At 57.1% G+C, this 15,804-nt stretch overlaps 1 protein-coding gene across 2 annotated transcripts; it reads left to right on the forward strand.

Moving 5' to 3' along the window:
• Positions 1–10,156: 10,156 nt before the first annotated feature.
• Positions 10,157–14,452, forward strand: Odf1 (outer dense fiber of sperm tails 1). 2 transcript variants are annotated; one of them, XM_063256872.1, is made up of 2 exons: positions 10,157–10,662; positions 13,843–14,452. In XM_063256872.1, exons 1-2 carry the CDS (start codon positions 10,343–10,345, stop codon positions 14,309–14,311), a joined length of 789 nt encoding a protein of 262 aa, XP_063112942.1. In that variant the 5' UTR covers positions 10,157–10,342; the 3' UTR covers positions 14,312–14,452. The 2 variants fall into 2 exon arrangements, with proteins under 2 accessions (XP_063112942.1, XP_003480174.1); XM_003480126.3 differs by having other exon boundaries at positions 10,167–10,662; positions 13,834–14,452.
• Positions 14,453–15,804: the final 1,352 nt, after the last annotated feature.

Genomic DNA, 15,804 nt, shown 5'->3' on the forward strand with positions numbered 1-15,804 from the left:
GCAAGGCAGGCACTTATGGCGCTGAGCTAAATCCCCAGCCCCAAGTCTCCAGGGATTTAAAGCTGCAGAAGAACTGGTTTTTCTTTACAATCTCAGTTTCCTTTAAACTCCGTGTGCTAAGGACCAGGGTTGGAGTTCCACTGGGTCATTTTACATGCCCAGGGCCACCTATGACAGGTGACTGCCAGGTAACCCATCAGTGATCAGTCCCACACTCTGCTTAGTGCTAAGGGACCCACTGAGCTTCCATTCTAACATCCAATAAAAACTCCGAATTTTTCCTTTTCCTCAGAGACTTCGTTCTTTGACTTAGTGAAGCCAGAAGCTGGGACAGCACGGTCTGTTCAGAGATAGCAGCTGTGGCTCTGTCCGTCTTTAGAGAGTAGGTTTTTGCAGATACAGTGAAGGTGATAGCTTTGGGGGTGCGATCACCCAGATTGCTACAGGCCCTAAATTGGGTGATGGTGAACTTGTAAGAGCAAGAAGGGGCCCAAGCCCTGTGAAGCTGCAGGCAGAAGGGGTCAAGGTGCATCAGAGCTGGGTTAGAACAAAATAAGAACAGCTCACAAAAGCAGGACCTTGAACTTGGGACCCTCCTGCCTCAGCCTCCTGAGTGCTGCGATCACAGGTGTGTGTCACCAGTCTGCCAAAATCACGACATAGAGCGGTTTGTCTTGTTGCTTTGTTTTGTTTTGTCTTTTTGAGACGGGGTCTCACTATGCAGTTCAGGCTAGCCTTGAGCTCACTTTGTAGCCCAGGCTGGTCTCAAACTCACAACGATCCTCCCTCCCAGCCTCCTGAGTGCTGAGATTACAGGCGTGACCATGCCCAGCTTGTTTTTGATTTTGAGCTTGTATCTCACTGTGTTGCCCAGGCCGGCCTCAAACTCTGGGTTCCAGCCATCCTCCTGTTCCAGCCTCCAGAGTGGTAGGACTACAGGTGTGTGCCGTCGCCCCAGGCCCAACTTAAGTTCTTACCTGCTTCATTTTTGATCTGGAATTGGGAGGAAGGGAGGAAGGGAGTTGATTATCATGCTAATTAACCAGTCTGGCTGGGAGGGGATTATGGTATAGCAGATGCCACAACCACAACCACCAGCTTGTTTGGGGAATCTGGCTGTAATTTCTCTAATCCTTGATATATTTTTTCCTTCTGCTGCTTGTGACAGGGTCTCCTGTGTAGTCTGGGATGGCCTTGAACTTGTGGAGAGACTCCTGCCTCAGCCTCCCAAGTGCTATGATCACAGGTGTGCCCTGCTCTGAGCCTTGATTTTTTTGAAGATCAGGTCAGCGGGTTGTTCTATTTGTGCAGAATGCCAGCGTGAGTGCACTTTGATTGAACTGCACAGGGCCTCCAAGCAGCCTCAGCAGAAACGTGGCCTCTTGGACTAACAGCTGGGCAGGTTCTCATGGGTGCCGGAGGCCGCAGCCTCGGGGACGCCTCCTTCCGCATTCAGGCCCTGCAGCTGGGAGAGAATGAACTGGAGATGCAGGAAACCACCACACTGTCATGGTGGCCCCAAAGGCATTTCAGGGAGGAGGACGGCTTGCAGATCTCCCCGTGCCTTCGGGAGAAAGGGTCAGGAGTGACCCAGACAATAAGGACACATGGGCGCTCCTGTCCCAGGTCCCACTGAGGACAGGAAACAGCTCAGGACCCGCCTAGCACAGCCTCACACAGGCCCGGGCCAGGCAGGACGGTGCATGGAGCTGAGCTCTGTGAGCAGCAGCAGCCGCACTGAGGCTGAGAGGAGTCTTCAGGGGAGGTGCAGGAGTTTTCAGGCCCATTAGCTTGGTGGAAGGCGGGCAGCCCTGCGCTGCAGGTTCCCGGGTTTCTTTTCCAGACTCCAGGGCAATCGCCCTTCCTTTTCAAAGTCTACCAGCTTTCCAGGGCCCTGCCTGGTCTCAGGGACTCAGTCCACCCACAGGGTGGGGAGGGACAGGGCTCTCAGACCCATGCTTCCTGATCTGCCAAGTGTCTCCCTTAAAACAGGAGTTGCGGCCAGGCCTTGGCTCAGGCCACAAGTGTGAGCCCAGCTCCAGCCTGCCCAGCTGACCCGAAAGCACCAGTGGGTCCATAGGGTCCTCACATCCTCAGGGGCACCCTGCACACGCCACTCAGACCAGGCTGCATCCAGAGGCTGAGGCAGGAGTATCACAAAGTGGAGCTCCCTAGGGACTCTTCCGGACCCTGTTTCAAATTAAAAGGGAAGAGGGTGCAGGGGGTGCAGATCAGTGGGAAGGGGAAACCCGAAGCAGCCCCAGCCTGGCGGGATTGTACCAGGTGCAGGGCAGGGGTGGTGAGGGTAGGGTGCCATCTGAGAGGAGAGTACTTAGCATTTTGAGGTGCTTACTGTGCCCAGCACTGTCCTGAGCAGAGACGCACGTGCCTGTCACCACGTACACTCTCCTAGACTTAGCTCTTTGAAGTTGCCATCAGCGTCCTCGGGCACCAGTGGTGCTGGTCTCATGTTGCAGATGGGTAAAGTGAGGCACGAAGCACAGAGGTGTTGGGCCTGCCTGAGGGCTCCGCCCACCGCCAAGCCACGCCCACACCCGGCCCCGCCCATCCAACCCGGCCCCGCCCTCGGACCTGCATGTGCTAGGCGGACTCGGGGTGTGGTGTGGGGCGCTGCGCACCCAGCTGTGCTGTCACAGCTGTGTGTGTGGCCTCCGTGCGAAGCTGCATTGTTACGTTTTACCCTTTACTTTCTTGGCGCTGCGCAGTGGACACTCGAAGTGGACACTGCACAGTTGCACGGACCGGGTCCCCAGCGCGTTCGTTCTTCCGAGACAGGGTCTCCCTGAGTTACTCCAGGGCCCAGCCTCTGCTCACACCTTGATCCTCCTGCCTCAGCCTCCCGAAGTCCTGGGATGACAGGCAGGCACTGCCATGCCCAGGCTGGTGAAGCAGATTTTTAAAAATTAAATGCATTTGTAGACTATAATGTTAAGTATGACTACGGGGTGGAGACCCCCGCCTGAGTTCTGTCTGGTTTGCCTGCCCGACTTCACGCCCAAGCCGCCCAGTAACCTAGAGGCCTCCCCTCCACCCTCCTGCTCTGCCAGCGTCCGAGTCCATGCTTTCTTCCTGCGCAGCCTGTGTGGTCTCCCCCTGGCCCCTGTCCGCTTCTGATCCCACAGGCCCTGCTCAGTACCGATACCCCTGCAGAACTGCTCTGTCCCGCGATAGTGACCCAGCCAGGCCGGCTCAGAGGTCTCTGGAGGCGACTTACCAGAGTTCACCAGTTTATTTCAAAGGGCAGAGAGCAGCCAGGGTGGAAGCCAAGAGATCTGTCCCCACAATGGGTTGCCTTGATTAAAACTGTACACCTCATGGAGGCTGAGCAGGAGGATTGCTGTGAGTTCGAGGCCAATTTGAGCTACATAGGAACTCTCTCTAAAATAAAATATTTTTTTTCTTTTAAATAAGAAGGGCTTAGGATACAGTTTAGTATGAAGCCCTGGCGTTTGGTCCTAATTTTTTTTTATTTATTTTTTGTCAGTTTGGTCCTAAATATTGCAAAGGAAAAAAAAGTGTAGTACTTGTGTATAACCTGCACACCCTCCCGTATGCTTTCCTGGTTGTTTTTTGTTTGTTTGTTTGTTTTTGTTTTTATCAGTACCATAGATGGAACTCACGACTGTGCACTGGCAAGGCAGGCTTATGGCTTATGCCGCTGAGCTAAACCCCCAGCCCCCCACCCCCTCCGTATGCTTTAAATCAGCTGTAGACAGCTTAGCAAATGCAGCTGAGGCTGTGTAGATCACTGTTGTGCTGTACAGTTTCAGGCTCAAGGATGAGCAAAAGCCTGCAGGTGTTCAGCGTGGACACATTTAGTCTTTGAAAGAACCAAAGAACTTCCCTCCTGTGCTGGGACTGAACCCAGCTCCAGCCGCTTGCCAGCCCTCTGGTATTTGTGGTCCTGTGCTGGCCGACCCTGGCGGGCCCCTGTGTGTGTGTGTGTGTGCGTGTGTGTGTGTGTGTCTGTGGGAGGGGGGAACCTGCCGGGCACTCTCGGGATGGACACTGTCCCTTCGCCGTGGGGGACATTTCGCAAGAGGAAGAGAATGAAATGTCACCGCAGATCAGTATCAACAGATGACCCTTGCCGTAGATTTTTTTTGTTTTGTTTTGGGACAGGATCTTACTACAGAGCCCAGGCTAGTCGTGATGATCCTCCTGCCTCAGCCTCCTGAGTGCTGGGCTGGCCGGCATGCACCATGACGCCTGCTGAGCAGAATGCTGCCTCCCCACAGATGGGGCCGCCTTCCTCCTCTCCGTGGACCTGTGTGACGCTGAGCGCCCTGGGCTGCCGTCTGGTTACACTGTGGCCCTGTGAGTGCGTGAGCTTGGTGGCAGTGAGTGCCTGCCGCTCTCATGTCTGTTCTCCCTCTTGGCCGATAAAGCTACATTTACTACCTCATCCCTACCAGAGAAGGTTCTAGAAAACACATGGCAAAGGTGACAGTCGTTGATTCTGGGCATTTAGATTCTGCTGCTTCCCGTACTTAGACTGAACCAGGGCCTTCACTTTGAGCCATATTCCCAGCTCTTGAAAGCAATTTTTTTTTTGTCTTTTTCGTTTTTATCGGTACCAGGGATCAAACTCATGACTGCCTGCTTGCAAGGCAGGTGCTTATGCCACTGAGCTAAATCCCCAACAACCAAAAGCAATTTTTTAAAAAAGATTTGAGACAGTCTTGTTAAGTTGTCCAGACTGGACTTGAATCCAAGAGCCTCCTGCCTCAGCCTTCCGAGAGCTTTGAGGACAGGCACACTCGCCCAGCTCTTACTTTCATCTGTACTGGTCACTGTCCCTTGTCTGCAGAGAGCCAGTCTTAAAGGGTCGTGGGGAGCCCCCATCACAGAGAGAAGCCGGCCCAGGGCGGAGGCGCAGAGCCCAGGGTTCTGCTCAGTGACTCCTGGTCCTTCCCTGGTGGCCACTGCGCTGGAACCCAGGCCTCGCTCTGCCTATGCTTCTGTGACGTGCATCACGGCTGGAGATCAGGCCACATGTCAGGCCTGGGTCAGACCTCAGAGCCACTGGGGACTGGGCCGGGCCAGGATGGGCGTTACTCCAGCTGCAGCGGGGAGCTCCGGGGTTAATCCAAGGGCCTCGCTGTAGCCCAAACAGTGGAGCCGAGGCCAAACCTCAGCCCATGTCCGACTCCCACCCTGGGGAGCCCTGAGCACCCTGCGGCTGTGACCAGAAGCCGCTGACCCGAGGCCGGCAGTAGATCAGAGAAGAGGGGGTAACAAAAGGGTACGGGTGATACTTGGGAGGCTGAGGCAGGAGGATCACAGGTTGGAGCCCAGGCTGGGCAACATAGCAACTTCACAAGACCCTGTGTCAAAATTTAAAAAGTAAAATAAAATAAAAGCAGGAGCTATAGCTCGGTGAGAGGCATGAGTTCCGTCCCAGGATGGCAGAACCAAGCGGGCCAATCTACACAGCTCAAAGTCAGATTCCGAGGGGCTGAACTGCAGCCCTGTGCTTTCCTGGCTGTGTGGTGCTGGGCAAACTGCCTGGCTTCTCTGTGCCTCAGTTTCCACATCTGTGAGGGAGCCCCCACGTCACAAGGTGCCAGCAAGGACTGAGTGTCCAGTCCGTCACCGCTCACCTCTAGGCTGAAGCTTCTCCCCCGCCTGTGGTCACTGCAGGGACATAGCCCACGCCACCTGTCAGGGCCAGGATGCGGCGGCCTCAGGGAAGAACCCAAACTGCTGCCCAGCGCCGGAGGTGTGTCCTCTGCCTCCCACCCCCTTTTTCCAGCACTGAGGATTGAATCTGGGGCCTCTGGCTCAGCTTCACCCCAGTCCTGTGATTTTTATTTTGAGACAGTGTCTTGCATAGCCCCCGGGCTGGGCTCCAGCTTAGGATCCTCCTGCCTCAGCCTCCTGAGTATCACCTGGACCCCACACCAAGCCCTGTGACCCAGGTGTCGCTGTGACCAGCTCACGGCCAGGAAGCTGAGGGACCTGACTGTGGTCTCAGCTGTCATCCAGAAAGTGGGTTTGCTGTCCTGGTGTCGAGGAGGTTGGGGCTTCTGCCCCACTTCTGCCCACCCCGGCCCCTGGCGAGGGTAACAGCCAGGCTTCTTTCCCAGCTCAGACCCCACCCCGGGTCCCCCCACACTGATTCAGGGACTCCTGTGAAAGCAGAAGTGAAAGACTTTGCCTTCTCATCGTGGGCCAGGGGCTCATTTTGTTACCCAGTTTGCCTCCATCATAAGACACTCCTGCCTCAGCCTCCAGAGTGACTGGAATTATAGGGGTGTACTGTCACTGGATAGGGTTCTGTCCCCCCAAAGAGAAGACAACCTCAACTCACCCCCCGGAGTAGGTTTACCACAGAAGAACATTCTGGAAGCCCGATTTAGCTAAGTGAATAGCTTTCTTTTGTGCTGGGGATGGAACCTAGAGCTTTTGAACTGAGCTACATTTCCAGGCTCTTAAAAATGTTTATTCTTCTTCTTCTTCTTATTATTATTATTATTTTGAAACAAGTTCTTGACAAATCTCTTAACTGCCCAGCTTGGGTTCAAACTTGAGATCCTCCTGCCTCAGCCTCCCACAGTGCTGCCATCTTGGTGCGGTACCACCCCCGGCTGGAATGGCACATCTGCCAGCGTCTGTCCCCGTCCTCACTGATCTCCTCTGCCCCCTGTCCATACCCCACCTGGTACCTAACACCTAACCCTAACCTGGCCTCTCTAGCCTTTCTGGCCTCAGAACCAGGCAGTGCTGTTCTCCAGCTGTGCTCAGCGGGGAAATCGGGCCCACAGAGCTGTGGTGACCACAGCTCCTACTGCACAAGGCTCAAGACGAAAGCCTGGGCCGGAGCCCCAGAGCTCAGAGCCTCTCTGGCCACCGTCCCATCGGGGTGGCCCCCACCGTCCTCACTTCCAAATGCAGGATGCCACTTCCTCTCTCCTTTTCCCCCTTTTTTTGAAGCAGGGCACCCACATGTAATCCAGACTGGCCTTGAACTCACTCTGCAGCCAGGTTGGCCTGGAACTCTCAGCGATGCTCCTGCCTCAGCCTCCCAAGTGCTGGGATCATAGGTGTGTGCCACCATGCCCGGTTATTCTGTATTTATTTGTTTTTCACAGTATGTATTTTTATTTATTTATTTTAATTGGGACTGGGGATCGAATTCATGATGGTACACTTGCAAAGCAGGTGCTTTTGTCCTGAGCTAAATCCCCAGCCCCTCAGAATGTGTTTTTAAAAGGAGCCGAGGAGGAAGCCAGCTCCTCCTGCTCTCCCCAAACAGTTCCCCGGGGAGATTACACCATGGGAGGCACTGGATGTCCAGGGACTCCCAGGAGAGCTGGACAGACGCAACCTCCTGCCCTGCAACAGAAGCCCAGGTGCCCAGTGGCTCCTTAACATGCTCCCAGGAGGTCGCACAGGGACAGCAGTGCAGTTGAGTCACCCGAGGGCCTGGGCGTCACCTGGATGTGACAGATCAGAGATGAGGAGCCAGGAGCCCTTTCATTAACCGTGGGGGGAGGGCCCCATGCCTGTAGCAGAGGCGGGAGGCCCCGAGGGCGAGGCCGAGGCCCTGCTGGTCGGGCACTGACTCTGCTGCTGCTGCTGCCACCGCACACCTGCCATCCAGCACTCTGGGAGGCTGAGGCAGGAAGATGGCCATTGGTGACTTGGTGAGGACCCTGTCTCAGGGTACAAACAGCCGGAACACAGCTCAGTGGGAAGGCCCAGGTGCAGGCCCCGCTCTGGAAGGGAAAGGAAGGAAGGGCCGTCTCACCTGGCAGGAGCTTTGCCGAGTCCTCCCAAGGCAACCGCACTCTGGGGACACAGAAGCAGCCCTCCCTCCCAAAGGCTTCCTGGGGCCCACCAACTTTGCCCGTGTAGCACCAGGAAGAGCTTCCAGGCAATGCTGTGGAAGGAGCCAGGAGGGTTCCATTGCTGGGGCTGCCGGCTCCCGGGTTTTCAAAACAAATTTTTCAGGGTTGGAGTGTGGCAGCACACACCTGCTATCCCAGCACTTAGGAAGCCGAGGCAGGAGGAACCCTGGGAGTTTGGAACCGACCTGGGCTACGTAGTGAGACTCTGCATCAAAAAGAAAAAGAAAAAGAAAAAGAAGATAAGAAAAAAACAAAGAAAGGACTCCGGGACTCCCTGTGAACTCTGCCAGAGACTGCTTAGTGCCATGGGGTGACGAGTCCGAGGGAAGGAGGCGCTGTGCCCCCGGCTTCCCCGGCAGACTTGGTGCTGGGGTCTTCAGAGAAGCAAGGCCCCACTGGGCAGGGCGTGAGGAGCCCGCCTGGCAGCTGCTCCATCCTGAGGACCCAGGAGGTGGGGACATCTGTCCAGCCCCCGAGGCCTCAGGGCCCTGGTGGATGCGGTGACCCGCAGAGGTGAGGATGGCTGCAGCCAGCTAGTGGCTGAGCAAGGGCGGGACCTTTCCTGCCAGCCCCGGGGGGGGGGGGGCACACTGTGGGCCACAGCTTAGGGGCGGACACTGCCCAGCGGACAGCAGGACACAGGGTGTCGTGGTTCCAGGTTATGTGATCCCACATGCGTGAGGCGTGTGCACAGTGAACACACACACACACACACACACACACACACACACACACACAGGCTCCCCTGCCTCATAAGCCCTACGTGGTCCCCCCAGCCAGAAGCCCAGGGGCCCCCTCCTGGCAGCCCCCAGAGGACACAGGCACCATTGTTAGGGAGGGAGTGGCCTGGAGCCTGCATGTTCTGTGGTCTGTCCGTCTGTCTATCCTGCTTCACAGTACCAGGGGCTGGGCCCACGGTCTCGATGAGTTCATCCCCAGCGCTATTTTATTTTGTTTGATTCTCGTCGGGGGGCCCAGGGTCGGCCTCCTGGGCCTTGTCTTTTTGAGACAGAGTCTTGCCACATGTGACAGGATGGCCTTGAATTCACTATATAGCCCAGAATGGCCTCAAACTGGCAGAGATGCTCCTGCCTCAGCCTCCTGAGTGCTGCACACTTCCTCTCTCCTGTTTCTTGCCTCAGTGGCACCTGGGAGTCACTCCTGACCCCTCTGTGTAACTCGTTCTCCCAGCTGCCCTGGCACGGTGTGGGATGCCTGCAGGAGACGCAGTGTGGTCCCTGCCCTCAGGGCTGGCACAGCTGGGGCCGTGGAGGAGACCTGTGCAGAGTCAGGACAGGATGGAGAGGTGTGGGAGACAGGTATGGGGCAGTGTGGCATCCACGTGGCATGCAGGGTTCGGGGTCACAAGGCCTGGGAGCAGAGTGCTGGCAACAGAGACTCGGGGTGTGTGTGTGTGTGTGTGTGTGTGTGTGTGTGTGTGTGTGCGCGCGCACGCGCACCGCGGGTGTCACCTAGCCCTGTCCGTCTTCCAAATCCTGTGGGGTTTCTGTCTTTCAGTTTTGGTGAAAAGGATCACAGCCCTCCTGCCTCAGCCTCTTGAGTACTGGGCTCACTGGACCCCACCACGCCGGATCTGGGTCCTTTGCAGGGGACACAGAGAGAGAGGAGCTGATGGCCAGCAATGTGGGGGGGACCAGGGGACCAGGGGACCAGGGTGACACACAAATGTCGCTGGCCAGAGGATCCTGGCTCAGATGGCCGCCCCTGCCATCCCTGCGGCCCTGGCTCCTCTGCTGTCCCCTCGCCTTGGACAGAGCTGAGCCACTCTCCAGCTTCAACAGGACAAAGGAAACCGACTATGTTTCAGGGCTCAGTGGGGTTCAGACCCTGTGTGTGCTCTACGCGCCTGAGACTGGACCACGCCTGCCCCAAGCACCCCGTGCCTTACTCCGTGACAGGAGCAGAGGGCCCAGGGCCACGCGCCTGTCTTCCCAGCACTCGGGAGGCTGAGGCAGGAGGGTTGTCATGAACTACATGTCAAAACCCTGTCTCAAGAAACCAAAAGCACACTGAGAAGCTCCAGGGACAAAGGAGGAAGAAGGCCAGGGGACTCTTCCGGGGCCAGACAGACACGGGAGGAAGGGGACCTGCCACATGGCAGAGCCGCGGAGAGAAGGGACCTGGCCACTCCCGCCTCCGCAGTGTGCCTGGACACACCCAGTCCGGCACCAGGAGCCCTGGCCACTCAGGCAGGACCCCCAGGGAGGGAGGGGACAGCGCAGCCTGGGACAGTTCTGAAAGCCCCTTTGTGACCTGGCGGTCCTCATGGCAACAGGAGACTGTGACACGCACGGGCCTGAGGTCACAGAGCACCAGCCTGCAAGTCCAAAGTCCGCAGCCGCCCCAGTGCGCTTTATTTTAAGAGCAACCTCTGCGAGGAGCTTGACCAATTTTTTTCCCCTGGGTGCCCCCTGTGAGGTACTCACCAACGACGAGGTGTGACTGCCATGGCTGCACTGAGTTGTCTCCTGGACAGCGTGAGGAGGGACATCAAGAAGGTGGACCGCGAGCTGCGGCAGCTGCGCTGCATTGATGAGTTCAGCTCGCGCTGCCTGTGCGACCTGTACATGCACCCCTACTGCTGCTGCGACCTGCACCCCTATCCCTACTGCCTGTGCTACTCTAAGCGCTCTCGCTCCTGCGGCCTGTGCGACCTCTACCCCTGCTGCCTGTGCGACTACAAGGTCTACTGCCTGCGGCCATCGCTGCGCAGCCTGGAGCGCAAGGCCATCCGGGCCATCGAGGATGAGAAGAGAGAGATCGCCAGGTAGGACCGGGCCGGACCGGGCCTCGGTGCCCGGGCAGGTGTGGGAGCCCGGGCCCTGGAAGGGGGGAGGCAGAGGGAGGACCTTGATGGGTGGAAAGCGCTTTCCATCCCAGCGCTGGGGAGGCTGAGGCAGGAGGATCTCTGTGAGTTCAAGGCCACCCTGGGCTACATAGTGAGTTCAAGGCCAGCCTGAACTACATGGCAAGGCACTGTCTTACAAAACCAAAACCAGGCCAAGCATGGTGGCTTGAGCCTGTAATCCCAATACTTGGGAGGCTGAGGCAGGAGGATCACTTCGAATCTGAGGCCAGCTGGGGTTACAAAGTGAGTTCAAGGCCATCCTGAAACGAATAGTAAGACCCTGTCTCTAAAGGATGAAAAACAAGTGAGAAATGTCCAACATACTGTCTCTGGGGTCTGAGGAAAAGAGGGAAAGAGAGAAGGGCCTAGGGCCTTTTCTCCCAGATCCTCCAAAGACAAGGCAGTGCCTCAGGTGGGCAGGGCTGGTGCTGGTTCACAGCAGGGATAAATAGGAGGCTTTCACGAGAGACGAGAGACGGAGCTGGGGTGTTGATCTGGTGTGGTGGGCTCATCTGTAACTAAACACTCAGGAGGCTGAGGCAGGATGATCACCATGAGTTCGAGGCCAGCCTGAAATATACAGCAAGACCCTGTCTCAAGAAACAAAGCAATTAAAAAAAAAAAACCAAAAAACATCAAAAGTAGAAAGAGCTGGCCGTGATGGCACATTCCTGTAAGCCCAGTACTCTGGAGGCAGAGGCTGGAGGATTGCTGAGCTCAAGCCCAGCCTGGGTCCATAGTGAGATGCTGTCTCAGAAAACCAGAAAGAGAGAGAGAGAGAGAGAGAGACAGGCAGACAGACAGAAAGGGAAGGGAAAGAGGAGAGGAGAGGAGAGAAGAGGAGAGGAGAGGAGAGGAGAGAAGAGGGGAGGGTAAGGGAGGGGAGGGGAGGGGAGGAGAGGAGAAAAGAGGAGAGAAGAGGAGAGGGGAGGAGAGGAGAGGAGAGGAGAGGAGGAGGAGAGGAGAGGAGAGGGGAGAAGAGGAAGGGAGGGGAGGGGAGGGGAGGGGAGGGGAGGAGAGGAGGAGGAGAGGAGAGGAGAGGAGAGGAGAGGAGAGGAGAGGAGAGGGGAGAAGAGGGGAGGGTAAGGGAGGGGAGGGGAGGGGAGGAGAGGAGGAGGAGAGGAGAGGAGAGGAGAGGAGAGGAGAGGGGAGAAGAGGAAGGGAGGGGAGGGGAGGGGAGGGGAGAGGCAAGGAAAGGTAAAAGAAAAGAAAAGCTGTCATCAAGAAGCATCTCCGCCGCGCCTTCTGGTTGTGGGGAGCGCAGCTGAGTGAACCGGATTCCCTGAGGTGTCTGCAGGAGGAGCCATGGGAACCGCATCCCCAGGTATGGGGGTGGACGCCCACCCCGGATAAAGACCAAGCTGGGATTCAGTGTCTGTCTGTCCATGCCAGCGGGGCCAGGCAGATAAACCGGAAGGGTCTTCATTGAACTGGGTGGTCAACATTCTGCTGGGTTTGTTTCTTTTGAAGACAGCGTTCTACTCTGTGGCTCAGGCTGTCCTTGGACTCCTGATCCTCCTGCCTCAGCCTCCTGAAGCTGGGACTTTCCGACACAGGCCATTTAGTGCTTCTGGTGAAAAGTAGTGGAAAGCACTGTGCCTGGGGAGACAAACCGCATGGGTGTAACCCGCAGGTGCTTTGGTGAGGCGTTTTGTGTAGTGATGTAAGTGAGAGAGGTCAGGTGCAGAAAACCTGCGCTTAATACAGTATTGTTTAAAAGATGGCCCAGGTGAGATGCTCGGTGGGAGGATGATGGGGAGGTGACGGGTGGCTGGGTGACAGGTGGGTGTGCCGCTCTCCGGCCCGTGGCACCGCTGACATCCGATGCTGACTCCCGGGCTCCAAGGACACACCCCACCTGAGGCTGCGGACCATTCCTGAGTTGCCCTCCGGAAGGCCGGCTGACGCCCGTGAACCCCAACTTTCCATCTTCCTGGATGGGGCAAATTGTCAGCCACCCCAGCCGCGGCTGCACAGGGCCGCGCTCTTCCTGGTGCTTCCTGGGTGCTTCCTGGTCCACAGCTGCTCCGGGCTGGATTTACCGAGCACAGCTAAAGCTCCCGTCTCTGTCTGCACCACTGTCTGTCAGACTGTTTGCTTTGTTTTTCAAGACAAAGCACAGGAATCCCTGTGCAGTCCAGGCCAGCCTAGAGCTCGCTTTGGGACCCAGGCTGGCCTCAAACTCACAGTGATCCTCCTGCCTCAGCCTCCCGAGCGACCCTCCCTGCAGACCTTAGCTCACTGCTCCAGGCCTCAGGCCTGGTCACTTGGGACTTCGATGTTGGGCAGGGCTCCGTGGAAAGCCCACGAAGAGGACATGCGCTCTCGGCCCTGTGGGACGAGATAGAAGCTCATGGCCTCAGCCCCCACCCAGACCTGGGCCTGGGGACCCCAGCTCCTCACTGGCGCCTCTGCTGAGCCCTGCGAGACCTCCGGGCATTTAGCAGCAGCAGTGGCTGTGCCAGGCCCGGGGGGGTGCCCTTTGCAGCGTTTCCTGCGTGCTTTGCCCAGGTTTCCACTGCCACTCAGGGCAGGCATTTTGTTTGAGAAGGTCTCATGACGTAGCCCGGACTGGCCTTGAATCTGCAGCAATCCTCCTGCCTCAGCTTCCTGGATTGTGAGCGGACACCACCATGCCTGGGTTTAAGCAATGTTTTCCCAGTGGTTTACTGTGGTACGGGGCATTGAACCCAGGGATCCCGGAGCCCCAGCTCCAGCCCTCTCTGTGAGTTTGGAATGAGGCCTTGCTCAGTGGCCAGCGATGGCTGTGACCTGCGCCTCACACCTAGATCAGATCACATTTCTGTTGGGGGCAGAAGCGGACCTGTCCGGCAGTGTGGCTGCTGGGGCGGGCCGGACACACACCCTTCCACGGCAGGACTTCAAGTTTAGATTTCTGCTGTAACTAGTGGTCACTTTTCTATTGAGAGAGAGAGAGATTAAAACCAGGCACGGTGCACACGCCCCAGGGAGGCTGAGGCAGGAGGAACTCTGATAGTTTGAGGCCCTGCTGGGCTACAGGTAAGGCCCTGCTCAGAAAGAAACCGAAAACCACCCCTGAGTCCTGTGCCTGCCCTCTCTCCTGTGCAGGCTCCGCAGGACGACCAACAGGCTGCTAGCCTCCTCCTGCTGCAGCAGCAACATCCTGGGCTCCGTGAACGTGTGCGGCTTTGAGCCAGACCAGGTGAAGGTGCGCGTAAAGGACGGCAAGGTGTGCGTGTCAGCCGAGCGGGAGAACCGGTACGACTGCCTGGGCTCCAAGAAGTACAGCTACATGAACATCTGCAAGGAGTTCAGCCTGCCGCCCTGCGTGGACGAGAAGGACGTCACCTACTCCTACGGGCTGGGCAGCTGCGTCAAGATCGAGTCGCCCTGCTTCCCCTGCACGTCCCCCTGCGGCCCCTGCGGCCCCTGCGGCCCTTGCGGCCCCTGCGGTCCCTGCGGCCCCTGCGGCCCCTGTGGCCCCTGCGGTCCCTGCGGCCCCTGCAGCCCCTGCAGCCCATGTGACCCCTGCAGCCCCTGCGGCCCCTGCGGCAGCCGCTTCTCCTGTAGGAAGATGATCCTGTAGGCCCCACAGCACTTTCCTGGGCACCCAGAACGTGGGACAGTAGGACAGTAGGACAGTAGGACAGTAGGACAGTAGGACAGCAGGACAGTAGAACAGCAGGACAGTAGGACAGCAGGACAGTGAATACACGCTTGCAACTTGTGTCTGCCTGGCCTTTGTGGGTACCTGTGGGGGGTGGCGACACCCAGAGTCCGTCACACTCGGGGGCTCAGGGGTGGCCTGGCTGGAGCCGGCAGGGTCAGAGTGCTTTCCAAGGCCACCATAGCGGGGGATGGATGGGCTGTGCCTCCTTAGCATGGCGGGGCTGGGATTTTCCTGGGCCAATGGACCAGTGTGGTGCCCATTATCCCAGCACTCGTGAGGCTGAGGCAGGAGGATCTCAGCACATTTGAGGCCACCTGGGCTACACGGTGAGACTCCATCTCAAAAACAACCAAAGGAAACATGACACAGAGTACTATGGGGGCCGGGGGTACAGCTCAGCGGCACAAGTGCCCGCCTGGCAAGCATAAAGTACTGAGTTCAATCTCCAGAACCCCCCAAAATACCTACATATTAAAAAGAGTGCTACAGGTGGGGTTGGGGGTGGGGGCACACACTGACCCATGGCCAGGCGTCCACACGGCTCACCTTGCCAGACATTTCTCGGGTGTGGCGTTCGGTGGCTCTGGATCACCAGCAAGGCTTTTTTGACAACTGCCCGGGTCTCAAGTCTGACCAGGCTTCAGGAACAAAGTTGAGTCCAAAGTCTGGGAGTGGAAAAGCCCCACATTCCCAGCCTGAGTAACTGGATTGAGGACTCGGCTGCTCCAGTGCAGGCCAAGGGGACGTCTGTCCCCAGCTGCTGCCATCCACTTCTTGGCTCTCAAAGCTTGTGTCCTGAGCTATTTTACAAAGTGGTAGTATCAATGGGTTGATTCTTCAGTCTCGATAAAACATTATTCAGGAGGTGGGGTGTTGTGGCGCACACCTGTAATCTCAGCACTGGGAAGGCTGAGACAGCAGGATCACCATGAGTTTGAGGCCAGACTGAGCTACAAAGAAAGTTGGAGGCCAGTCTGAACTACACAGTGAGACCCTATTACACACACACACACACACACACACACACACACAGAGTTTTATTTAGTGAATAGTTCATGTCCCCAGAACCAGTGGGGGACAAAGTAAAAGTGTCTAAACTATCTCAGCCAGGAGTGGTAGAGCATACCTGTGATACCAGCACTCAGGAGGCCGAGGCAGGAGGATCACAGCGAGTTAAGGCCAGCGTGGGCTACATATGGAGACTGTCTAAACAAAAGACAACAAAAAAACATAAAAACAGAAGGATCAGGGATTTCACTCAGCGGCATAAGCATCTGCCAGGCAAGCTCGAGGTCGTGAGTTCGATCCCTGGTACCAAAAAACCCCCAGAAAACTCTCACCTTCCAGGGCCGGGTCTGGTTCTGCAGTCAGGCACTCGTGTGTGCCCAGCCTTGGGAAGGCACTGGTCA

This window comes from Cavia porcellus, unplaced genomic scaffold (genome assembly GCF_034190915.1).
Source record: "Cavia porcellus strain 051 isolate PalLab524CR breed Dunkin Hartley unplaced genomic scaffold, mCavPor4.1 scaffold_10, whole genome shotgun sequence".
Taxonomy (NCBI): domain Eukaryota; kingdom Metazoa; phylum Chordata; class Mammalia; order Rodentia; family Caviidae; genus Cavia; species Cavia porcellus.

Excerpts from the sequence above, each read along its gene's own strand:
- Odf1 (XM_003480126.3), top strand. The coding sequence starts at position 10,343 with ATGGCTGCACTGAGTTGTCTCCTGGACAGCGTGAGGAGGGACATCAAG. Across the intron at positions 10,663-13,833 it reads GAGAAGAGAGAGATCGCCAG|GCTCCGCAGGACGACCAACA; the intron begins GTAGGACCGGGC and ends TCTCCTGTGCAG.